General features: G+C 38.0%; 1 protein-coding gene across 5 annotated transcripts in view; it reads left to right on the plus strand.

Moving 5' to 3' along the window:
- The first annotated feature begins 1,013 nt into the window (after nucleotides 1-1,013).
- ap1b1 (adaptor related protein complex 1 subunit beta 1) overlaps nucleotides 1,014-26,033 on the plus strand; it is a 28,541-nt gene continuing 3,521 nt past the window's right edge. The window contains exons 1-23 of one of the 5 annotated variants that reach the window (XM_055048906.1): nucleotides 1,014-1,138; nucleotides 3,187-3,247; nucleotides 5,923-6,028; nucleotides 6,103-6,238; nucleotides 6,825-7,070; nucleotides 7,153-7,343; nucleotides 7,459-7,680; nucleotides 7,788-7,908; nucleotides 8,772-8,867; nucleotides 9,220-9,335; nucleotides 10,536-10,701; nucleotides 11,364-11,462; nucleotides 12,010-12,269; nucleotides 13,009-13,210; nucleotides 13,387-13,407; nucleotides 14,361-14,447; nucleotides 15,457-15,486; nucleotides 15,574-15,711; nucleotides 15,789-15,934; nucleotides 16,017-16,146; nucleotides 19,150-19,234; nucleotides 19,797-19,883; nucleotides 20,444-20,598. In XM_055048906.1, the coding sequence (XP_054904881.1) occupies nucleotides 3,211-3,247; nucleotides 5,923-6,028; nucleotides 6,103-6,238; nucleotides 6,825-7,070; nucleotides 7,153-7,343; nucleotides 7,459-7,680; nucleotides 7,788-7,908; nucleotides 8,772-8,867; nucleotides 9,220-9,335; nucleotides 10,536-10,701; nucleotides 11,364-11,462; nucleotides 12,010-12,269; nucleotides 13,009-13,210; nucleotides 13,387-13,407; nucleotides 14,361-14,447; nucleotides 15,457-15,486; nucleotides 15,574-15,711; nucleotides 15,789-15,934; nucleotides 16,017-16,146; nucleotides 19,150-19,234; nucleotides 19,797-19,883; nucleotides 20,444-20,598 (2,877 nt within the window). In that variant the 5' untranslated portion in view covers nucleotides 1,014-1,138; nucleotides 3,187-3,210. Of the gene's footprint in view, nucleotides 1,206-1,289; nucleotides 1,416-3,186; nucleotides 3,248-5,922; nucleotides 6,029-6,102; nucleotides 6,239-6,824; nucleotides 7,071-7,152; nucleotides 7,344-7,458; nucleotides 7,681-7,787; nucleotides 7,909-8,771; nucleotides 8,868-9,219; nucleotides 9,336-10,535; nucleotides 10,702-11,363; nucleotides 11,463-12,009; nucleotides 12,270-13,008; nucleotides 13,211-13,386; nucleotides 13,408-14,360; nucleotides 14,448-15,456; nucleotides 15,487-15,573; nucleotides 15,712-15,788; nucleotides 15,935-16,016; nucleotides 16,147-19,149; nucleotides 19,235-19,796; nucleotides 19,884-20,443; nucleotides 20,599-26,033 lie in introns of those variants that run through there. The other 4 variants (XM_055048908.1, XM_055048905.1, XM_055048909.1 and 1 more) reach the window with 4 other exon arrangements.

Raw genomic sequence — 26,033 nt, forward strand, 5'->3', positions numbered from 1 at the left:
ATTCTACAGCAATAGCTGCAATATTTAGACTCACTAGGGCTATGACTAGCCAGTGACAAACATTTATCAAAGATTGATTGCTAAACATGTCAATTTCTACTTTTTTTGTTTTTCACTTTTTTGTCATTTTCCGTCACATCTCTTCATTGGCTGACATGTAAACGTAAAGACATTAGGTTCTCAATGAATTTCAGGGTTTATATGACTGTAACTGTAATTTCACAATCTAATTTGAAACTTTTTAGTTTAAACAGTTTGCTTTGACAAACAACTCAGTGAAAGAAGGCTCCCATTTAGTTCATTTGGTTATGTTATTATTATCATCATTGATATTATTATTTCTTATAAATAGATTAAAGATTATTTGTGCAACATATGAAAAAATTTGGTCTGGCTTTTTCTGGAACAAATCTACCACTGACACAGTAAGAGAACCAGACCCTCCAGGTCACAGGACGCAAATGAAGAAAAACAATAGCATTTATCAGCAAAATGCCTTTCACACTCACAATATACAATGCATAAACTACCAAAAACACCAAAAACGCATGTATTTTGGATGTATTTGTACAAATGAAGTAATTTATACATACCAAAAGTGTGTGTATTTTGGATGTATTTGTACAAATGAAGTAATTTAGATTTTTGTTTCAAATTGTGCGTGTATTTTCTTAATGTTATAACCATTACTGATCCTAAGAAACATAAATGCCCGTGTATATATATTATTTGCAGTTTCTCTTCTCACTATGCTGTGCTGCACATTCTTATCTTTTGATTTGAGCATGGTTTTCCTAATTTACTATACACTATTGGTTTTCTCATGTTGTAACTTGTCCTTTCTTATTGTTAGATTTTTTTTCAACCTGATTATGCATGCCCCTTACCTTTGACATGCTGCTGCTTAATATTCCCCCTTTTGAGACGACAAAGGGCTATTCTATTCTATTCTATTCTATTCTATTCTATTCTATTCCATTCCATTCTCTCAACTGCTCTGTTTCCCAGCACTGTAAACAAAGTGATCCTAAATGAATAAATGCTGACGTTGTTTGACAGTTGGTATTTTGTGTAAAGACGGAAGTAAAACAAGTGGGAGGAGACGAAGGCCGTCACTGCTCCTACGACGCCTGAAACGGTAAGGTGTTTGTGGGGATTTTCTCTCTTAAACGGTGGTGTGGGGAGCTTCAGTGCAACTCCAGAAGGTACGGTAATTCGTGGGGTGAGGTTTGCATTAGGCTGACAGATTAAGAGCTTAACTATCCCGAGAAGGGCTTCCTTAAGCTTGGACTTAGAAGGTCACGTCTGAGCTGCTAGCCGACACTGACAGCAGACGCTCCGCTAGCCTTTAGCATCAGTTTCATTCATCTACCCGAACTACCGCAAACATGCAGGAATGGGCCAGTCAGTTATGCGTGAGTAACTGGGCGAAGAGAATCTTTGATTTCTTACGCGTATAGCTGTATTTGGCTAACTTTATGTTGACTTGAACTAAATATTTTGGTGTTTGTTTGTGTATTCACTCGAGCTCACTGCGCTAACATCACCTTAGCTCAATGCTAGTCAGTTAGCGAACAGCTTTACTTCTATGAGGCTAAGTTCCATTTGTTCAAGTTAGCTTGCTGTGGACATTATCGTTACTAATTTATGATTAAGCAGAATCTTAAGGCGTCGATGTGGAACATTATATCCAGTAATAGTCTTTTAAACAGCAGTGTAAGCAGCTAGCTACTTCGTCAGTTTTGTTAACAGTGCGGTACGGAGCTAGCAACCTGTCGGTTGTTGACAGCTACCTGCCGTGAGCTGACGATAGTAAAGTTTGTAGACACAAAACCGATTATTTTAATGTTGTTTTAAAACGTGTAAGTACTCGATTGTGGGGATATGCAGTTGTTTTTGTAAAAAAAAAATAAAAATACTAGTATCATAGAAGTATGTACAAATAAGACTTTAATAAACATATTGGACGCTGCTTGAGTTTTTCTGCCTGTGATATTCTTGGGCTGATTTTGTGCTGTCGTGGATGTAAGATGATCTTACAAGATGATAATCGACTTAAAATTACATCAGTCTAAAAACATCAAGAAAGTGTGTCTTAATTCACATATTGGCGCATTCATCAGACTGACATCTCAGAAAACAAAGGCAATTTAAACATTAAATTTATTTGGTCAGCACATTCAAAACAAAAGCCAATGTTATTCCTAAACTCTGTGTAGAAGAAGTATCATAGACAATGGGTTAGAAATATTACATCATAGCAACAGTGCAAGACGCAAAAAAATTATCCTAAAAAAAGGATGAGAAATGTTTCAATTTGAGTGATTTAAAATTAGATTCAGGGAGTAGAGGGTGAAGCCTGCTCAAAGTTTTTTAGGAAAAAAACTTTGAAGAATCAAAGTGATCAGTAACGGCTCATAAGGTTGCTGGAGGTTAGACTGCAGGTTGCAGGAGCTTTCCCAAGATTAGCTTTATAGGTCAATAATTATAGCTGCAACTCCATAGTGTGTAATCAGAATCAAAGTCTGTTTGGACATAATATGGATAACAGCGACCAAAATGCTAAAGTGGTGGAAACATCATGATGGCATAAATAAAAGCGATCAATAAGGAAAATGTTGGTTTATCATAATCGGTATTGTCAGTCTACTCTATTCCTTCTGTATTTGATTTTATCTAAATTCTTGTGTTTTGTCTGTTGTGGTCTTTCTTTAAATTTAATCGTTTGTTTTGCTTAAGTGAATAGGCATGACCAAAAAAAAAAAAGAAATTGTGTAACTTTGTCCTAATAGTTTTGGATGCTTGGAAACGTACAGAAAAAAAAAAATATTACATTGAATTCTTTATTATAATATAAAGCGTTTTCCAGTATTTTTTGCTGATGGCAGCTTGATGAAGTGGAAATGTTCATTCTCCATCCTGAACTCGCTGTTGGCTGAAGAAACTACTGTTGGCTCGGTTTGTGCTGATATCAACATTTTCTCTCTAAGGAAGACAATCAGAATCTGGTTTCTCAGCAAAATCTTTTGTTTTCTTTCCCAATCTGCCACTATCTATTCAGGAAAGGAAAGGAAATCCTTTTACTTTCCTTTGCTTGCACTTCTAGTATTTCCAGCTGCTCTACTAAAGGATATTATTGGGTGAAAACCCTGCAGTTATTCTGTTTCATCCTCTTGCTTTTTGCAGGAGAACAGACAGTTTGGATCCAAGATGACAGACTCCAAGTACTTCACTACTACCAAGAAAGGTCTGACAACCGACTTTATCTTTCTATATTTAATTGCTATATGTATTTATATTGAGAAATGGCTCCTTGACTGGCTCCTTTAGATAAATTATTACAGTCAAAAGATGTTAATTTTGCTGCTTTTGGAAAGAAAGAACGTGTAGATTTTTATCAGCATACAAATGTATCATGATAGATTGTATTCTGCTTCTACATAAGTAAAGAAAATAAAATGATTTATGTGTTTGGTTTAATAAAATATCCTGATAAAGTTGCAGATTGCAAACAGCATCACACCCCTCACCTCATCTCAACCTAATGTCTGAATCTTTAGAGTTACTAGAAATATAACAGCGTGGATCTTTTTTCAAGTTCTCATCGAGTAATTCTGGTAGCATCTAGGAGTTTACATTAACCAGGAAACTCTAATTACCTAGGATTAAGTTTAAGGCCATAATTTCCTTTTATTGGCATGTTTATAGATTAACTTTCTTTGTGTAAAGAAACACATGATTGTAAACAGACTTTATCCTAACAAAATATTCCCAGGATGACTTCAAACCTCTCGCAGATTTAGTTTCTACTGACAAAATACAAAGTATAACGAGTGTAAAAGATGACATGCACATTCTCACAATAAATGACTTTCCACTCTTATTGTTGTGTGCGGCACAAATAATATATGTCTACCTGTCCTGCTGTGTAAAAGCTAGGAATTATGAAGCTCTTAAATTTCCTATGTTATGAAAGATTGTTGCTCAGGCGCCAGTGGCTCAGGAGTTTGTCCCACTGCTCCATCCGTCTCAGTCTTTCTGTGGGCAAAACACTTCTCCTGCCTTACCTGCTGGTGGTGGTCAGAGGGCCGGTGGCGCCAATTGAATGGCAGCCGTGTATAACCAATAATGCATCACCTGGTTACAGATAACAAGAATAAAAGGTAGTGTTCAACTATTGGAAATATTACATTCCTAGGCCAGTTCAGATGAGCCTAGGAACCTCTGAGGGATAAGTAACCAGAAAACAACAAACGTAGAATAGTATTTTAAATATGTTGAATTAGTTTGAACAGTTATATTCAAGAAATACAGAAAATGAAATATGCAAACCTTGTTTACCAAAGTAAAATAAAAGTGGCTAATAAAACCTTTCAATAGTCTGGTTTTTTGAGTTGTAAGTATGTAAAAGCCCTTTTAACGATCTGTGAATGAGTGCAGCTTGTCCTACCACACTGTGGCCATGAGAATAGATTCTGTTCAACTCGCCTTCCATTAATGGATCAGTTTCACATCTTGAATCAACCCTTTGGATCCAGATATACATCTCAGCTTTCTGAGAAGAACCCTGACCTGACCAGTTCAGCATACTCAGGATAGACAAAAACTATCGCCAGCCCTCTGTTCAGCCGTTACACCCACCCATTTTCAACACTTATACTGTTTTAACATGTTTAAATCCTTTGATTTCAAGTTTTAACTTTTAGATTTTAGATACACATTTTAATCACACACATTCAGAAATGTATTTATTAGTTTCACACTTCCATCTGTTTTTATGACAGATTTTCTAATGTTCTATCAAACTGCCCCCATGGTAGCTGTGGTTAAAATGTAGCTTATCACCATCGGCATGTGAATGACTGATTGTGACGTAAAGCACATCAGAGACCTCAGACTTGATAATGTTCTATACGAGTACAGCATACTTACATTTATTATATTTTTCAACACTCTGCAAGCACTTTGAGCATGTTGTTCAGAAGCACAGCACTTCGTTGTATATTTATAAGATTTTTCGATGACAAATAAACCACATCGAACACAGAGACTCAATAAATCCTACTTTCAGAATTGTTTTGATTCAATTTTATGATAAACTAATTAGGATGTCAGTGAAAAGGGAACATCACTGCTTAGAATTTCCTCTTTTAGATCCTCTAAAAGAACCATCATAACATTAACAGAAAATATTTTAAATAACACATGATCCTCTTGGTTTTATTTAAAACAATAATAGACCTAGTTGTAATGCCTCTCTGCAAAGAACTGATATTAGCTGGTTAATTAGTTAAACTACAGCAGATAGCTGGTAGCCAGCATGCAGTCGGATAATTAGTAGTCATTGCATTCATAGCTTCTTCCTTGCTGTAGTTTTAAAACAGCATTGATGGGTAAAGTGTTCTTTCGATTTTCATATTGTGAGTCTGTGCCTTTCATAATTAAAAATATTTCTCCCCCCAAAAAAACAACAAAAAAGCTTATTTTGGAAGCAAAGTAAAGTAGTCTTTTTTCATCCAGTCGACATACAGTAAATGGCACAAAGATTTGCTAATTATAGGTAAAGCAAAGTCCATCTACTTTTTGCAGCATCTCATTTAAAAATGTGGCTTTCAAACATCACCACTCCAGTAAGAGCGATAAGTAGCGCTCCTTCAGTTTCCACACCATGACGGTCGGTGCTTTATGTGATCAAAAATATTTCAAAACAGCTGAATTTGTCCATCTTGTGAATGAGGGAAATGTGTAGAAGCGTACTTTCAGCCAACTGATTGCAGCAAACGGCTGTGACAGAGTTCTTTGACAACTGTTTCAAACATTTTCCACAACATGATGCCGCTAAATGGCTGGTTCTGCTCACTTTTAATTTATCATAGCATGCTAAAATGGAAACATGGTGGCCTTTGTTTTTTGTTTGTTCAGGGGAGATTTTTGAGCTCAAGGCGGAGCTCAACAGTGACAAAAAAGAGAAGAAGAAGGAGGCTGTCAAAAAGGTCATTGCATCAATGACAGTAGGGAAGGATGTCAGGTGAGCAGCTAGAAATAACGGAAATGAACAGTGTGTGATGGTATTGGTCTTCTAACAGGTGATTTCTCCTGCAGTGCTCTGTTTCCAGATGTGGTGAACTGCATGCAGACCGACAACCTGGAGCTGAAAAAGCTGGTCTACCTCTATCTTATGAACTATGCCAAAAGTCAACCAGACATGGCTATCATGGCTGTTAACACCTTTGTGAAGGTGAAGCTCAGCCTGTCATTACTGTTTGTGATGTTGTTTGTATGCAATCAGTCCAAGCTAAATAATTCCAACTTGCAATTTGCATGTGTGTGTGTGTGGTATTTATTTATTTTTTTTAAGTATTATTTGTATGGAATAAGGAAATCAAAAGGGAGAGGTATAATTTTGCAAGTTTGTCTCTTAGTAACAGGATTGTACTGGTTTTTACAGTAGCAAATTACTTTAGTGCAGCACATAATTACTGTGTGGGTAGTATTGTCTGTAATTTAAACCTGTTTATACACATTTTATGGGAAAAACTCATCGCTGCTTCTTTAAGTTCTTTGTCCTCTTGGGTATTTTTTTCACCCGTCTGATGGCAGCTTAAGCTCCAAAGATCAGTTTCTGTGTTGTCATCCACAGCTTTTCATTAAGCATTTTACTTTCTCATCTTGTCTTCTAATTTAAGAAGACTGCACCCTTTGGTTGGTTTGACTAATCTCATTAAAAAAAAATGTAAAAAGGAATTTGATTGTATGTCTGATTAAAAGGCTAAAGGAATGCATATTTTCTGAAAACTTCTCACATTTGTCAATCACCCACCCAGGACTGTGAAGACCCCAACCCTCTCATCCGAGCCCTCGCCGTTCGAACAATGGGCTGTATTCGTGTGGACAAGATCACCGAGTACCTCTGTGAGCCTCTGAGAAAATGTCTGAAGGACGAAGACCCCTACGTGAGGAAGACGGCTGCAGTGTGTGTTGCAAAGCTGCACGATATCAATGCCCAGTTAGTGGAGGACCAAGGCTTCTTGGACACTCTCAAGGACCTAATTTCAGACTCCAACCCCATGGTGCGGCTCTTTCTGATGGCATGTCTGAATTCATGCAAGTCTTACAGATGATGCAGTCTTTGACCCTTGTCTTTCTTTTTAGGTCGTTGCAAATGCCGTGGCGGCTCTGTCTGAAATTGCAGAGTCACATCCCAACAGCAATCTTCTGGACCTGAACCCTCAGACAATAAACAAGTTGCTGACAGCTCTTAATGAATGCACAGAGTGGGGGCAGATATTTATTCTTGACTGTCTAGCTAATTACACACCTCGGGATGATCGAGAGTCCCAAAGGTAAGATTATTATTTTCGTAGCGACTCGCACAAACATATTTCCACTTCCTGCGCGTATGTGAACAGCTCCATTTAATTTCTCTGTTTCCCTCCTATTATCGTTATCATCTACCAGCATCTGTGAGCGTGTCACCCCGAGGCTCTCTCATGCCAACTCAGCAGTGGTGTTGTCAGCTGTTAAAGTTTTAATGAAGTTTATGGAAATGCTCCCTAAAGACCTGGACTATTATGGCACTCTGCTGAAGAAGCTTGCCCCCCCTCTGGTCACATTGCTCTCTGCTGAGCCTGAGCTGCAGTATGTTGCACTCAGAAACATCAACCTCATTGTGCAGAGAAGGTATGTTGCCAGAAAAGCTATTTTTTGCTCTCAATTTTGAATAGTCAAAGCTTAATAATGGTGCTTTTTTTTTTGGTGGTAAAATTTTGTTCACTGTTTACTTTTAGACCGGAAATCTTGAAACATGAAATGAAAGTTTTCTTTGTCAAGTACAACGACCCAATCTATGTCAAACTGGAGAAGCTGGACATAATGATTCGTCTTGCATCTCAGGCCAACATTGCCCAGGTAACCATCAACCTGTTCAAGATATATATAATCGGCTGGATGACTGAAAATATCAACAAATTTAGATTTTTTAAATTTTCTTTCATTATTTATTGTTTTGTCAGTAATTCATGAAGAATGGTTACACAGTTTGATTTATTTCAAACATTTATTTTAAATACATTTTCACTTCATCTTGTGAAAATCCAAAATGTGGGGAAAAAAAACCCAAAAAGGAAGATTTTATGCAGTAATCATGTTTTGCCCTGTGAAGGCAAGGAGGAAACTTGAGTGTCATTCAGCGGACAATTGCTGATACTCTTCCCCAATTAGGGTCAACTACAATAGATCATTGCTAAGAAGCTGACTGTTCTTTGAGTGCTGTGTCTGTCTTGAAAACTGGGGATGTAGAAAAAATACTCAAGCAACAGAAATACCTTCAGCCTCAAGGCTCTTGTGAGGCGAAGCTGATTCAAGAGTTTGGTGGAGATTCACAAGTTTTTGACTGGACTCTAAAACCTGTTCTCTCACACTTCTGACCAAGTGGCAATGTCAAAGTCATTTTACCTTGGTTAAGAAGAAAAAGATTTATCAGCACAGTGAAAAATTACTTAAGATATATTTGCTTTTCAGTAGACTGACATTTCTGAATGAAAATAATTTTGCATACTGTAGTCAAATTTTCTGAGAAAATGAATTTGGGTTTTTTCTGAACTTTAAGTCAAAATCATATAATGAACAGAAATAATCAGAGTTGTAGCTTTTCAACTGAATTGCTGAAATAAATTAGCTTTATCATAATATTTAGGTTCTTTGAGGTCTTAATCTAAGAATGCAAATGAAAAGTAAAGATCCTGTTTGTGTGGTGCCTGTTTTTACTCTAGGTGCTGGCTGAGCTAAAGGAATATGCAACTGAGGTGGATGTGGACTTTGTGCGTAAAGCCGTCAGGGCCATTGGCCGCTGTGCCATCAAAGTGGAGGTTAGTGGAAATCACAGAGCATGTTTTGTTTGTCAAATACTCTTCAGCAATCCTTCATATTGTTGCACTTACTGCAAAATTCTCGTTCAAATGAATGCAAATGATAACTGACCACTTGTAAGGCACAGCTTTATACACAAGGTGACCCTGTTACTGAAAACAGTATGATCATTATGCTTTGTATTTCAGACATGTAAAAATATTCTGATCTGCATAATGTTTTCCTCATAACAGGAAAATACTCAAATCATTGTTTTAATAAAGAGCTCCGGTTATATTTTCTAAAAAAATATTTGAAAACTGTTATTTTTAATGTCTCTTGGGCATTTTTTCCCCCTTTTCCCACTTTTAGCAATCAGCAGAGCGCTGCGTCAGCACACTGCTGGATCTCATACAGACCAAGGTCAATTATGTGGTGCAGGAGGCCATAGTTGTCATCAAGGATATCTTCCGCAAATACCCCAACAAGTACGTTTTGTCCAACACACCAGTGTTAACATTTACCTTTTCTCCGAAAATTTCTAGAAAACATGCAATATCACCATTTCATGCAGTTTTATTTAGTATGATTCCCACAAAGCTGCTGATTTGCATAAAAATGTGGAGGATATTTACCAATAAACATGACAACAGTGTTTGTAGTTATTTCAATAAAATACTCTTTAGAGAGTGCTATTGATGTTATGTTTTCTGCATTCCTCATTAACAACTTCCACACTGAAGAATGTGCTTCACACGAGGCTTTAGGGGAAAAGACAGATTGGAACTAGTGGCTTTTGTCAGGTTCAAGCTAAAAATCACTCCAATTCAGAATCCGTTTGTTTTTCTCTCTTTTTTTCTTTCTTTCATTCTTTAAAATAAAATACAAAATTTAACATTAATGGTTATTTTCATGTAATTAAAGGGAAACATTTTTGTATGCATTTGCCTGATAAGCGTTAGAAAGAGATTTTAAGGAAGGATTTATGGGCCTCCTTAGATTTTCTTTGACAACTTGCTGTGATTCCACATGGTCAAAGGTCAGGCTAATTTGGCGGCAATGTGACTTCTACTGTGGTCGGGATTCATGTGGCAGACAGGAAGCTTGCCCACTGAGCAGTACACCATCGCCCCGGAGTCGTGAGCCTTGAAGGGAGCAGCTTTGCAAAGCCTACCAGCTCTGCATGGTTCACGCTTTGAGCCAAATGAGTCACCAGCAAGTCAAAGTTTGCTCTTTCCCATTAATTACACATTTGTGCCTCAGCATAGCTTGTAGTATAACCATTATGCAAATGGGAGTATTAATTGCTGCAAATTTTATGCAGATCAGAAGAACCTGAAGCGCTTCAGAGGGAATTATGGTTGCACATCTTGAATGAAAAAGGACTGAGTTCTTTGCAAAAATATATTTTTATTTGTGAGGGTTCTTAAAAAAATGCCACACTAAAGTGCTATTTGATATGAAATAGGTAGTAACGTGGGACCTTATTTTACTACTTTGATATGGCCAAACAACAACTCCACTTTTTAGTTTCCTACCTTTTTGTTGTTTTGTTTTGGCAAAACATTACCAGGTAAATTGTATTGGAGACATTTGCAATTTGCTTAAATGCATTTTTCTTTTTCTTTTCATTGCTGATTTATTATGCTTTTTTGAAAGTAATGTTATTTTGGTGCAACTCCTTGTAGGTATGAGAGCGTGATTGCCACTCTGTGTGAGAACCTTGATTCCTTGGATGAGCCAGAGGCGCGTGCTGCCATGATCTGGATTGTGGGAGAGTACGCCGAGCGCATCGACAACGCTGATGAGCTGCTAGAAAGCTTTTTGGAGGGTTTCCATGATGAAAGCACTCAGGTGTGTTTAGTGAGCTGCCGGGTTTGTTGTTATTTGAAAAATGAAAAACATCTGATTGTGATTCAGTCAATGATTTCTAATCAGTGCTGACAGAGAAGAGTGTATATTTTCTGCATGGAAATGATTAATGTAGCTTTTTTTTTTTTTTTTGCTGCTGTAAATATTGCAACACATAGGAGGCATTAGTATAGATGAGCTTAAGAGTCAGTCTTCACCAGGCAGCATTTAAATCAAAGGTGAACCCTCACTCTGGACGCAGTTCGTCAAAAAGCCTGTCTTTTCACACGCTCGTGTGGTTCACTGTTGGGTACGATGATTGTGTGGCTTTTCAATTCTGAAATTATGAAAGATGCAGCTCATAGTGGGAGGTGTAGAGCTGTAAAAGGTTGTTCCATCTAAATAAGTGAAGGATTGTCATGTTATTGCCTATAAAATACTTTTTTGCTGGCAGGATAGATTTTTTTTATGTTATTTTTTTACCATGTTTCATAAGATGGAGAAAAGATTCCCTTTTTATATTGAATATATTTAAAACCACTGTCTGTATATTGAGGTTCAGAAACCAGTTGTTTCTTTAAATCTGCTGTGTTGCAGATTTGGGGAATCAATTTTAAAATGTTTGAATGTGCAGCTGTAACGCTTGTTCATTGTGATCCTTTTAGGTGCAGCTGCAGCTCCTGACTGCGATAGTCAAGCTGTTCCTGAAGAAACCCACAGAGACCCAGGAGTTGGTGCAGCAGGTCCTCAGTCTGGCCACACAGGTGAGAATGAAACCATTATAAATTATTATCTTAAACATTTGTCCATTCTGTACTTTAGTTGTTTTTACACATATGCGTCCCGTTTAACTTTGCAAAATCATGTTTGGATTTAATTTAAAAAGAAGTAAAAGTAACCTTTATTTGCTGCTAAAGTGATTTAAAATGTTTGATAATTGTGACTCGAGCACTTCCAACATCTCACTAGCAGGACAGGTTCAGTCAATAATCAACAACATTTTTGAGCTAAATTAACTGTACACTCTATAACTAATGAGGTTATTATTTTAGTATATATCTGACACCGCATAGAAAGAATCTTACAGCTCAGATGTTTGGATTGTTTATGAGAGATTATAGAACGAAGCCCTAATCTCTCTTAGGAGAGGGATCTGTTACTTTTTTGCTGTTGGCCACTACATTGAGGCAAACTCCGTTTTAATACTGTTAATTCTCAGACCTCAGTCCCATATCAGGAACAGAGAGACTAAACTATTTATTCTACAAACTCCATGGATATTTATTGTCATTCCTCCACGTCTGTCTGCAGGACTCTGATAACCCAGACCTCAGGGACAGAGGCTACATCTACTGGCGTCTGCTCTCCACGGACCCTGTGGCTGCCAAGGAGGTGGTTCTGGCTGAGAAGCCTCTGATCTCCGAGGAGACGGATCTGATTGAGCCGACCTTGCTGGAGGAGCTTATCTGCCACATTGGGACTCTGGCTTCTGTATACCACAAGCCTCCCAGTGCCTTTGTGGAGGGCAGCCGTGGGGTTCAGCACAAGAGACTCCCAGGCAGTGCTGGATCGTGAGTTACACATTGAACCCTTTATGTTTTAACAGGCTTTTCTAAATGGATGTGGTATTTTTTTTTTTTACCTTGGGTTAAAGAGGAAATGATTTTTTTTTTGTGCTGAGGAGGCTTTGCTCGTGATAAATTTACAAACACTCACTGTGAGCATGAATGTCACCATTTTCAGGCTTTTATTGATGCATTAAATCAATGTCTTGATCCTGAAACTCGCTTTACTATGGAGATTAGCACTGGCTTCACATCTGATTTCAGTTCTTTTCTGTTCCTGGGTTGTTTCTGAACATTTTGACCAATTTTCTCTCCATTTTTAGTTAGACCCAATTCACAATGAGCCTATATGCCCTTTTACCCTCCTGGAAACGGCAAATTTGAAAACCATGCCCAATGACACTGAATTCAATTAAACTACAAAAGCAAACTGTTCTTAAAAGACGGGTTTCTGAACATGCACCAATCAGTTTAAATGAGGTCCACTATATCTGACTTTAATTTAAAAAAATAGCTCATCCAATCAGAGTTTTTTGATGGTAGCTTACTTAAAAGTATTTGTTAAAAAATTCCACACTGGAAACATAAAAGTTCAGATGTGTCCTCAAAGCCCCAAAAAAAGTGGCATTCATCTCTGTGGTGAGTGCATGTGTACTGGTTATGAGTCATGACACATTTTAATTAAGAAATCGCTGAGCTTGTTTAGTTCATCCTGTCATTTTTAACTTGTTTTACCTCTTGCTAGTGGAGAGAGCGTTGAGAGCCCAGATACGGGCTCTGCAGCTGGAGTTTCTGATGCACCGCCTGCAGTCATACCATCCCAGGGTGACCTCCTGGGTGACCTCCTCAATCTTGATCTGACACCACCTGCCACCACTGGACCCCCAGCCACTTCTGGCATGCAGCTGGGCGCCATGGACCTCCTTGGAGGGGGACTGGACAGCCTGGTACGTTTCAGAAGACCGCTACTTGAGTCAGTCTGTCAGGTTTTGTTCATTTATAAACTTAATGTCACTGGGCTAAATTATATAACATTTTCTTTTCTATTTTCACATTTTCTTTTTTTTCTTTTTCCTTTTATCTTATCTGTTCTTCTTTTCTTTGTTCAATGCTGCACCTGCAGATGGGGGATGAGTCTGAGCCGGTAACTACAGCAAAAGGGCATGATATTTATCAGTCACATAAAACCATAAAAGAAAAAAAAAAGTCTTAAAGAGCCCATTTTGTGCCCAGGGGGATAATTTCTTTCAGGACTTTTAGAAACAGAAACCTCAGGTAGATGTTGCGCTCTTTGTCCCTTTGTCTTTTAAAAGCCAGTCTGCTCATCAGCCAACCCAATAAAACCAGTGCTAAAGAATGTTGTTGATGAAGCAATTTTCTGAGCAGAGTTGTAATCTTCGACATGCTGTATTCACTCAAGAAATGCTTACAAGTGGTAAACTGTTTAGATTTCTCTCTGCGTCAGAGAAAACAGTTTTCTTTAAATGTTTCTGCTTATACTCTCCTGCAAATCTAAATAAGAGGAAGAAGGACATCAACACACTATTTTCAACAAGACATCTTCTCTTGAGATCCCAACATTTCCTCAGAGGCTTAACGTTTTAATAAAGATTATTAATAATTATTACACTTATTCCACCACTGAAATCTTTCCCAACTAAACTGATGGAAAAGACACAACCTGTACTCTTTGTGTAATGGATATTTGGTGGACTCTTCAAACTGATTTTTATACCAATCAAATAAAGATGAGAAACACTTTACTTTGATTTATTCACAGATTATAGATGAACTCCAGCCAGGTTAAAGTTTTAAACATTTATTGAAACAGCTCAGAAGTGAAAAGTCACTTCTGTCAGCTGTGTAATTAATGGAACTTTTACCTTGCAGGAAAAGTGGAAAAAAAAAAAAAGCATAATATGGGCTCTTTAACCCCTGCTGACCTAGTTTACACACACCTGCTTTGATCTTTTCATTCATTTATCATCTCATATTGTTTTGACTAGGGCAGCTAGCTTGATTCTAAATCCTTAAGGCCATCACTCATCTTTTTTTTTTTTTTTTTTGGCTCTGCAATGTGTTTCGTCTTTCAATCAGCCGCCCATTCCACTGCGGACGGACACTCCTCAGTCACCTCAGATCCCGCATCAGTCCCCGTCGCCCCCAGATTACAGCCCCACTGAGGTCGGTCCAGTGGACCACGCTGGGCCAGTAAAGGCCAGCAGCATATATAGAGCCTTATTGTTCCACTACTTCCTCTCTGTAGCATCCCAGCAGTAATCGCTTCCCGTTTGCACTTGTTGTTGCACTGTTGGTTGTCCCATTCACCGAAGGTGGGACTTTACTGAATCACAAATCACAAAAGTCTGTCTTCAGCTTTCACTTTGAGATGCATTTCAATAAAACCTGTCAAATTTCACTTAAGAGTAAAGCATACATGTCCTTTGTCTCTATGTACATCTTCTTTATTTGTTTTTTTCACTGTGCCTTGCAAATGTATTCATACTTTTGAACATTTTAATATTTTGTCACATAAAAATCACAGACTTAAATGTATCTTATTGAGAAATAATAGACAAACACAAAGTAGCTCCTAATTGTGAAATGGAAGGAAATCTTGATTTTATGTTTAAGTAATATCTGAAGAGTGCTACAGATTCTGAATTTGTTTCTTGTTGCTGCTTTTTAATAAATGCCACCTTAATGAAGTGTATAACTTATAGTGCATGACTAATAATTGCTCTGTAGAAAAATTTGCTCACCTCTCTGTTGCTCCTCTAATGATGCCACAGATAATATTTACTAATCAGGTGGTTTCTTGTTGCAATTGATTTCACTGGCTTTTATTTTGAGATTTCAGAGCAAAAGTTGCTGAATATACATGCATGCCACTTTTTAAATAATTTATTTTGGTAAAACAGAGTGGAATCCATGTATTGTTTTTGTTCCAATTCACAATTATGATTACTTTGTGAATAGCTATGACTACTCCACTTAAAATCCCAATAAAACTGAATATTTTTGCAGGGTTCAGTAATAGTTTGAAGCCTATATTTACCATTAGTCACACATACCTTTTCTAGCTCGTTTCACTCCTCCCTCAACCTCTTCATTCCTTTTAGGGCGTTATCTAGTGTTTTTTGTTCATTATATAGTTTTTAACATTCCTTTTGTGCCTACTCCTCATGCTCAGCTCGGAGGAGACCTCGGAGGAAGTTCGGCTGTAAGTCCATTTTATTATAGATGTTTTGAGGTTTAATGGTCTCTTATGGGGTAACACTGACTGTACCACATGTTTTATGACCCTTAGATGGGAGCTGGTTTTGGTGCTCCTCCAGCTGCACCAGCAGCCTCATTCAGCGCTCCTGTTAGCGGTGGACTGGATGACCTGTTTGATCTTGGAGCTGGTGTCGGTATGCCCATGGGAGCCTACAGCCCACCAAAAACAGTAAGTTCGTACTCCAGAATTGAAATTCACTGGTTGCATAATCACGAAGCCCTAACAATTCATCACTTTGTCCACAGGTTTGGCTGCCAGCCATGAAGGGGAAGGGGCTTGAAATATCTGGCACTTTTGCCCGCCGTGCCGGTGTCATCCAAATGGAGATGACTCTCACTAATAAAGCAATGAGTGTCATGACTGACTTTGCCATCCAGTTTAACAGGAACAGGTAGGATCAAGTTCTAGCTTTTGTTTACATTTATGTCATGAGTTGAGTTTTGTGAAACTTCTTCTTCTTTGTTTGTCTTCAGCTTTGGTCTCGCTCCAGCTGGTCCTCTCCAGGTTCTGACCCCCCTTAGCCCCAACCAGAGCATCGAAGTGACCCTTCCACTCAATACGGTTGGACCTGTTATGAAGATGGATCCACTCAACAATCTGCAGGTAAAACCCACACTGTGAACAACATTTATAAAAGTTACTTGGCTGGGTTGGTTTTACATTCAGGTTCGGTGCTTCTCTGTCCATCACTAGCTGCGTTTCCATTACAAATGCGCACAAATCTTTGTCAATATTCTGCTAATGTCGAAAAAACACAAGTTTGCAATTGCAGTGTTTCCATCAAGTAAGAAATGAAATTAAAATTACATGTGAATATGCTTGTTCATGCAACAAGTTTTTAAAAACAATAGCCTTGACGGCTGTAAACAGTTATATGATATACATTCATAACGCAGCCCTGATGCTGGCTCTCATCATCTATCAGCCATCAAAGAAAACAGCAGCGTTTTATTCAGGCATTGGAGCGACAAGCCCTTATACTTGGCAGCGGCTACGTATGCAGTGTTTTTGAGAAATTGTAGTCTGTGATTTCACAGAAGAGCTACGGATTCAACACATTTGAATGACAACCTTTTATAAAATGTGCGATGCTGTGAGGGCTCTGGTGGAGCCAGCTGCACATTGTCCTAAAAACCCCAAAACAAACCATCATCCTCCTATGACTTCCTGTCGTCTTCTTTGTGGTTTTCACCAGTAGTAACATCTGGCCAGTGTTCTGCAAAAAATGTTTTTCTATTGCAATTTAATATTACTGAAAATATTTTTTATGGAAAAAAAAAATTTTTTTCAAAATTGCTGTGTCTTCATTATCACTTTATCAAATCTATTTTTGGAATTTCAAGCAATTTTCTGATTAATGGAAATGCAGCTGATGATTGAACAGCAGCAAAACAGAACCCTAATGCTGCTCAGCTCTGTTTGACTCTGTGTCCTGAATGTATCCTTTGAGACGCTGTCCTGAAATGACCAAGTGCATCGTGTTGTTATTCTACCACGCTTTTAAAGTCCCATTTTGAGAATAAAATGGTTTAAACCTGAAACATTCACCAACGCTACTGTGAAAGGTTGTAAATGGAGCGATGGTCGCGTTTTGATCTGTGGCTTTTTTTGACTGGGCTGACTATTGCTGCTTCCACCTGAGAAGGGAAGATAAGACTGCTAAAGGATGGATGACAAAAGTAGGGATGGTCATTAATGGTTTCAGGTGCCTCCTCCTTTTTCCCCTTGCCTCAACAGCTTTCCTAATATTTCTACTTTTTCTCCTCTATGAACAGTAGTAATCTGGCCTTATTTCCATTGTTTTTTAGCTGATTTTTCAGTTTTATTTTGTAGGATAGTTTGCACATGCAGATGTCATCTGTATTCATGTCAACTTTTGTATTTTGCATCTGCATGGACTTTGTAGTGAAGGCCTCCTAGCATAGTAATGAAATTGTATAAACTGCACGATGCTATGCACGTCGTACAGACCTGACGATCTTCAAAAATTGAGGATGCCAAAGTTGCAACACCAATATTACCTTTTCTAATAAAGCTCCATCTCAAAAACGTTGCTTTGTTTGTGCTCCTGCATCTTAGGAATAAGATGCTGCATTGAATTATGCATGACTCACTCTTCTAGCAAAGCTGCAGCTCTTTATAAAGCTGGGTAATGACAGTATCATTGCCGACTACTTGTTTCAGCAGATGCTTCCTTTGATTAGATCTTTGTTTATCTGTTTCACACTCTTATGGACCGTAAAGCTGACTGAGAAGCTAAGGCAAACAAATTCCTTATTAAATCTATAGTTTGTCAGATAAAATCCTTGGAGTATTTATAAATGTTCTCATTTATCCTTGTCACCTCTTTATTTCTCCTTTTTGTATCTTTATTTTTAGCACTCTTGATGCATTTTAAGAGTTCTATTTATGGATCAGAAACTTTTGCTTTATTTAGATGATTGGTGTCATATTTCAAAATAGCACGCTGCTAAAATTATGAAAAAAAAAAATCAAGAAACCATCACTAAAAATGTACGTATATGTCAGTGACTATAATATGTAAAATATTAAGATAAAGATAAATACTGTGTATGTCGAAACATTTAAAGAAGCAAAACAAAAGCGTAATAATTCTGCACCGTTTCATGCTCAACACAGTTTAAAGCTAATTTGTAGAGCAGATCATGTGAACTCTTGGTACAAAAGGTCAGGTTTCTTGAGGCTCATTCCTCCCACTTCCTCTAGACAAACCTCTAGTGGATTCATTGCTCTTATCAGAGCCTTATTTGGAGAAAAATAGAACCTGGAGCTAAATAAAGCTTTGACTCATCTGTCCAGAAGAACATTAATGCGTTTTAGATATTTATAATCATTGGAACAATGCAGTTTCTTTCATTTGCTGTTTTTATTGAGAGTTGAACTCATCACATATACAAGATTATTAAATAATCTTGTAGAGCCCTGCTAAAGCTATTTTATCTGCTTCTGCAAAGGTTGGACTGATTTATTCATTAAACCATGTGGATTGGCAGTGGGACATCATTGAGTACTGTGTTGTTCAGCGGCTGGCTCTGAAAAGCAGGATGGCAAATGGCCAGTTGTGTCATTGGATGTGTTTTTGATTTTTTTTTCCGTTTTTTTATTTTTATTTTTATTTTTTTATTTTGATGAACAGATTTGTGATCTAAAAGATTGACAACACTGAAAACAATCAAGTTCTGATTTGCTTTGAAATTATGATGATTATGAGATCAACCCTGAAAAAAATAACATTCAATCCAGAGATCATCTCACACTTTAAGTTGACACTTTTCAAAGCAGTTGTCACAAACACATTTGAAACATTACTTGTTTTATTTTATTTTTTTTACTATTTGACAGGTTGAAAGCTGCTGTTGACTAAATGAGAGGTGCCAACAGCCTTGTGATCTGAAATTGTATTTTTCAGAGATTCATTTGAATTTGTGAAGTCTGTTTCTGAATCAATAACTCTGAATTTGGAGGATAGTTGCCTACTCCGACTTTTTGGACCACACTAAAGGAAGTGAAAAGCACTTGAAAAGTAATTATTCTGAGGTGGCTTCTTGTTTCTCCTCTCATCCAAACTTAATCCCCTCCCCGCAGGTGGCTGTTAAGAACAACATTGACGTGTTTTACTTCAGCTGCCAGTACCCCATCAGCATGCTGTTTGTGGAAGACGGGAAGATGGGTGAGTGCTTCCTCGCTAAATAGCTTCACACAAATGCCTCCGAGCCCTGCTGACGTCAGCCGGCGTACTATAAGCAGCCCTCACTGAAAGATTGATGCGTATGAGACTCTTCCTGGACGTGTGCTGCGAATGCTTGTTTACTGTCCACCAGCTAAAAGCCTGTCGCATCACATGGCAGGGCAGATTATACAACAGGGCCCTTTTGAGTCCTCTTTTTGCTTTTCTTTTGTTCTTGAGTTGCTGTTTGATTTATTTGGTGAAAATGTGTCAGCATTCGTCCCTGTGGAGCCGTCTGATGGGGCGAGCAGCATGTCTGTTGCCAGAGGCTGAGAGCTAATGCTCCACAGCCAAAGCCTCAGCAGGACACCTTGTCTCGACAGTTGAAATGAACTCCTCACACACTGCTTGCTCTGTTTTTTTCCATTTTTTTTTTATTTATTTTTTTTTATATCTGCTGCACTGTGGAAAAACTCATAGTAACACACATGGGGCTGCTATTGACCAATATATTTCAGAAAGCTTTTCTGGAACTCACCCAATGATTTTATGTCTTTATCAACAGAGAGACAAGTTTTCCTTGCCACATGGAAAGACATTTCTAATGACAACGAGGCCCAGTTTCAGATCAAAGACTGCCATCTCAGCTCGGGTAAGATGGGGGGGTTAATGAAAAGAAAAACACATCACCGCACAAATCTGTCACCGTGCGCTGCAGCCTCTTTTCATACTGAAATAGCCAGACGGAGACGTGTCTATCTCAAAACTAATCCCAGCTAATGAAGCAAATTGTATTTGATAAAGATTCATCAGCTGCACTCTCTATTTATGTGTCATAATTTAGTTTTACATGAGTGTGAGCAGCGCTGAAGAGAAGAATTCTTAATAATGGCTTAATGGAAAGTTACCCCGACAGATTGAATTTCTTTTCCAGGAACAAAGACAGAGGATTTCACATCCTGCTCGGGTGCATCAGGGAGACTAAGGCTTAGAAACTACACAGGTGTTTCACAGAAAGCCCGGGATGAAAATGTCTAGGGCAGGCTAAGGGAACAAGAGATTCTGCAGGGTCCAGTGCATTTAATAACAGATGGTCTCAGAGCATGACAGAAGTCAGTGAGGGGTTTAGGTTTAAATATCTTAGCTCAGATAAACTGTTTAGCACCATTTTCAGCAGTGAGGTTGATCTGTTGTTGTGTTCTTTGTAAACAGATGCAGCCTCCAACAAACTTCAGGGTAGCAACATTTTTACCATCGCGAAGCGTACCGTGGACGGCCAAGACATGCTGTACCAGTCCACCAAGCTCAGCAACGGCATCTGGGTTCTGGCTGAGCTCAGGGTGCAAACAGGAAACCCGACTTTCACAGTGAGTCTTACGCAACAAACTCTTCAGTGTAATCACTGCTCTCAAAACTATCTCAATTGTGATTGTGCTGCTAATTACTGAAGAAGGAAACAGCTGGGAGGAGACGAGGTCACCTTCAGTGATTTAGTTTGAAAGACCATTAAAATATTGAGAAATATTTCACTATGAGAACAATCAGACAGTGGAACCCTCATCTAAATGAAAGACGAGGGACAGATGGATTCCTTTGATGAGGAAAAAGTTTTTTTTCTCACAAGCTTACTTTCCAAGCTTTCTATAACCTATTACATCCGTAGATACCCTCAGTAAATTGCAGAAGTATTCACACCCCTTAAACCTTTTCATTTCTGTCAGATCAAAAAGCCTCTAATATACCGTTGACACATTTTATGTCATATCTGCACATAGTTTGAATTTACTTAATTTCTGCCTAGGATTAATACATTTTTGGCAACACTGTATTTGAAGATGGGTGCTTAAGACTGACATAAACACGACATAACAACCTGTCATGAACATTAACAGATGAATGTTTGACTGTTGTCATTCGGTAAAATGTTCCTTTTGTAACTGATCTAAATTTTACATTATTTTGCGGATAAGATTTTGTGCAGTTTGCCTTAGTATTCAGCCCCCTTCTCTTTGATACCCCCAAATAAAACTGTCCTCAGAAGTCCACCTAATAGGCAGATAAAGCCCACTTGTGTTTCTCATAATTGCAGTATAAATCCAGCTGTTTTTTGAAGGCCTAGTTTCATTAGAGAACAAAAATCACATGTGAATTTATTTAAGAAGAAAAGGATTCATGTTCATAGAAGTAAACATTAAATGGTCTCCATCCTACATTGAGCAGATTCTCTCGTTGTTTATTGATTGTGTTTTGCTTCCCCTGTCATCCTGCAATATCTGAATGAAGGTGCAGGGTTGTAAGAATAACAGTTTTTTTTTCAAAGGAAACCCCAATTTCTGACTTCAATTTGACAAAGATGTTGTATGAGAACATATTACAGTCGATGAAACCAAACAGGAAATTTTGGGACATAATTCCAAAAGGCTTAGCACAGACAGTGACAGCATAGTCCCAGTATAACTCAGCGTTGGTAGCATAACACTGTGATCAGTGTGATCCTCCTCCTGGCTCTGATTGGTTGTTTTTGACCGAGCTGTGTATTTTTGGAGATAGCTGTAGGACCACAGAGAGGAGATGGAAGGGCTTGATTTTTTTTTTCTTTTTTCTTCCGTAGACTCTTTCTAATGTCATACAATATAATGACAGTTTAAACAAATATGTAAACACACACATGTATGCATATAAAAGCTACATACTGCAGCTTTAATGATTAAGTTGCAATGTTTGAATCAAAAGGTGCTTCAGATCATGTTGATTTAAGTCTGTGCATAAAGTGAGCAACGTCATTCAATTTAGTTTGAGTCTTCTGTACTGAGTAAAGTCAGAATGATTCAGCGATCAGACTGTCACTGCTCCACGACAGTCTGGGATCCAAGTGATCAAGCAGCTGTGACAGAGACGGATGCACAGCGACGAACAGCAAACTTTCTCGGTACTGTGTGGGTGTATTGACGTGTTCCTGTCCGTTATGACGTTGCACGTCTCTGATTTGTCAGCGAGTCTTGGTCATGGAGTTGATGGATTGCGTTTGGCGTAGATTCAGAACGAGTGGTGACCTTGATGCGACTCACTTCCCTGCTCATTCCTCCCTCAGCGTTCGCCTCATGTTTCATTTATAAGGCGACGTCAACTGTCTTTTTGTTTACTCCTGTCTGTCCCAGTCAATTTATCAGTCATCCGTTGTGTGGTCATTAAACCGTCCGAATTTTCATTTGGTTCACACTTCCCGCAGTTTATCAATCATTGCACAGACCGACCTGTTAAACAGAAATGTAATTTGAATAATAAGTATCCTGAGTGATTGAGGAATATTTGTTACCCTGCAAGAAATGTGTAGTTTATTTTTATATTTCACAGCACATCCTGTTTTATTAAACTTTAATGATCCAGGAAGCTCGCTCTTATCCTGCAGCATTTTTTCTTCCTTTCTTTATTCTGTTCTGCTTCATTTTAAAGTCCAAAGTATTCTTCAGTGTCACTCAAAACTCACTGGTTCAGTGCCATTCAGAATTATTTAAAGCAACATAAGACCCTAACATTAAATTTAACATTTTCCCTTCTCACATTTAAACTATTTAACTGATTATTATTATTTTTTTTTTTTTTGTGAAAGCCTCCAGAGTATAATTTTAGTCCTAAAAGGTCTTTTCTTTCAGGGTTAACCTGCTATTTACTTAATCCTTCTCATCATCATCTCTGACCTGTTTGCCTCTTCCTGTTGAAGATGATGCATCCCCACAGCATGATGCTGCCACCGACATATGTATGAGTGGGGGGATGGTAGGGTCAGGCTGATGTGCAATGCTAGCGTTCTGTAACATATGACATTGTGCATGTCGGCTCAGAAAGTTTTATCTTGGTCTCTTCTGACTAGAAGAGCTTCTTCCTCATGTTTCTGTTTTCTATTTTCTTGCCCATCCTTCCTCGAGGTCAAACTAATAGTTGCCCTGTCAGCAGTTTTCTCCCACCTGAGCCGCAGTTCTCTGCGACTCCTCCAGGATTACCATGATCGTTTTGATCACTTCTTTCCTTTCATGGCCTCTCCGTTTAGATCTCCCACCATACTGTTCTCATTTCCAAATGACCGATTCAAGATCATGAGATCCTCAAAGCTTTGGGATATTGTTTATTGATCTGCTTCAACTGAACTCTGCATCAACTGCATTTGTTCACATTTTTTTTCTCTAATAAATCTGTTAAATACAGGTCAGCTGTACTGATTAAATTATAAGATGAGAAAAAAAAAATATATATATATATATAAACAGGTCTTGAGGAGCAAATGGTTTTGCATGGCACAGTAGGCTACAAATTGTGCAGTGAACGTAGGCGCAGAGTTTATATTGCTGCATGCACATAATGCACAGTGACGCTGTGAGCTGCTGCCTGCTGCAGGGCCCCAGCGCTCTCTTGGCACAGAACATTAAAGCCAAGCTGCCAAAGCCTTTTGTCGAATGCTATTTTTAGACCTGAAGGAGTAAAGCGCTGCCACTGCATTTTTTACTGGGTTTTACGGTGTTTCAGAAAACAAACAACAAAAAAAAAGGGATTAAGAATCATTTTCTTCAGAGGAAATGTACAACACTTATAGGTGCTTTTTTTTTTTCTTAGTTTCTTTGTTCTTCTTTCTCCTGCTCTGCAGTGTTGTTTTGAAACATAATCACAGCTTGGCCTATTTTTTCTCATAATCTAAACTTGATTGACTTCAGCTCTCCCACGATACCTTTCTATTTATATGAACTATTAAAGCTTTGTCCCAGTTCCGCTCTCCAATCTGCTTCTTGGTAACTCTTTGGAAATATGTTTAATTATTTATGGAGCTAAATAATTTAAATTCACAATTTTGAATTCAAATTTTTATTTTGTTTTTTTTTTTGGATTTTTTTACAAAAACAAACAAAGATTTTGCAAAAGAGATTTACTTACTTTGAAAATTGGGTAAACTAAGATCTTTATGGGGGAACAGAAATATAACAATTAAAGGAGCTCTAGACTTCCACTGCTGAAGACTCGTCACCTATTAAGTTGATATGACAGTGTATTCGTTGGGAGCCATGTCTCCAACATTCCCACTTTTTCACACATTCACACCTCCCTTTGCTGAAAACAGCTGTCTGCTGCAGGCGAAAACAACTCTACAAAGGCACTAGGAGCAAAGAAAAAGCGAGAAGTTTTCAAGCGGACAGAAAACACTGCAGAGTGGCTTTCACTCCAGTATGAAACATCAGCTGCAGCTCCTGCCTGCTTCCTTTAATGACCTCATTTCCCATCTCTGAACTTCTCTATACTGTATATCTGGGTGCTTTGGGATGCTGCTCATCTTCTTGACATGAAGCTGGGGTGTTCTCATCTGCCATCTCCTGTCCCCATGGCAACAATGTGACCAGTGATGTTGGCTGCTTTTTTAAAATGTTTTTATTTTTATTTTATTTTCCTCTTCTCTGCCCACCTCTACAGCGTGTTCTTACTGTTGTCATTGAACTCAAAAATAGACACCATGAATACACAAGACTTCAGTTTGCCTACTGATCCATTTCTGTTCAGCATGCGAATATTATACGTCGCGATTCTCAGGCTTTGAGCTTTATTGCTTGGGTTTTTTTTTTTTAAATTGAAGGCCAAAGATGAACAACTTCAGTCGTTTGATACAGGGCTCATTATTTTCTTTTTATTGCAGTTTCACAGTAATCCACTGTCAGAAATATACATACATCAACTGATATGAGGTTAAATGTTCCTTAGTAAATTGTGGTAAGTCTGGGTTCAGTTTGGGATCTGGTATAATTCTGGATGGCTTCTTCACGGAAGACATGTAGAAGTTCATTTTATTTGATTAGTTCATTGGTGGGTTTTCAGGTCAAATTTGAGGTCATTCTTGTGTTGGAACATCAATCCCTGTTGCAACAGGAAGCTGCTGTTTTGTGGATGTAACCCTCAGCTTCATGCTACCATCTCCTCTCTTCAAAGTAGGAATCACACTGATTTTACTCGTTTTTATTTCTTATACAGATGATCTGCAGACTTTACGTTTCCATCCATTCGCTACTAAAAATATTCTGTCAGCAGGCAGCTGATTGACTTCGGATTGTTTTCTTGTTGTTGGCTGCTGTCGTTTAAATTATTTCTCATTGTATCTGGTGTTCTTCTGAATTGGCATCAATACCTGGTTTCACTTTATGTTTTATGCAGGCTTATTTGTTTTATGCAGGCTTATTTCTCCCCAGAAACTTCCCAGCCGGTTGTTTTCTTCTTTCTTTGTGCTGCATCATTTCCATTGCTTTTCTTCCTTACTCTGACCTGCTGGTTCAGTGGCAGCAGGTCTGTGTGCTGAGCTTTCAGAATCAATCTCAGATGTGTGAATTATGCTATTTTATTTGTTTCTCAAGATTTAAGCTAACATTCTCGCTAAAATATTTTGCGAGAATTATTGTTTTTTTTTTTTTTTCTGGAATACAAATAGATCAGCTCATACAAGTTTACCTTTTATAAAATAACCAATATAGTCATATGACAATAAGTCTTTTTTGTTGTTGTTTTGTTCACTCTTTTACATACTGAAGACATTGAAACAAATGTTAAGACAATTATTTTAATTGAATCACTCTTATAGAGAAATTTGTCTTTTTTTGTAAGCATTGTAAGTTTCATTATAGGAAATATTTACAGGTTTTTGTTGCAGTTCACAGAACTGATTGTTTCTTTACTTACTGGAAATCACAGTGTGTACATCACAAATTAATCTAGGACCGTACATAAAAACCTCTCTGGCTCGTGATGTTGCAGTTCGAGATTTTATTTTTTCCCA

Source organism: Poeciliopsis prolifica, unplaced genomic scaffold, assembly GCF_027474105.1.
Source record: "Poeciliopsis prolifica strain line A6 unplaced genomic scaffold, Auburn_PproV2 SCAFFOLD028, whole genome shotgun sequence".
NCBI classification, from domain to species: Eukaryota; Metazoa; Chordata; class Actinopteri; order Cyprinodontiformes; family Poeciliidae; genus Poeciliopsis; species Poeciliopsis prolifica.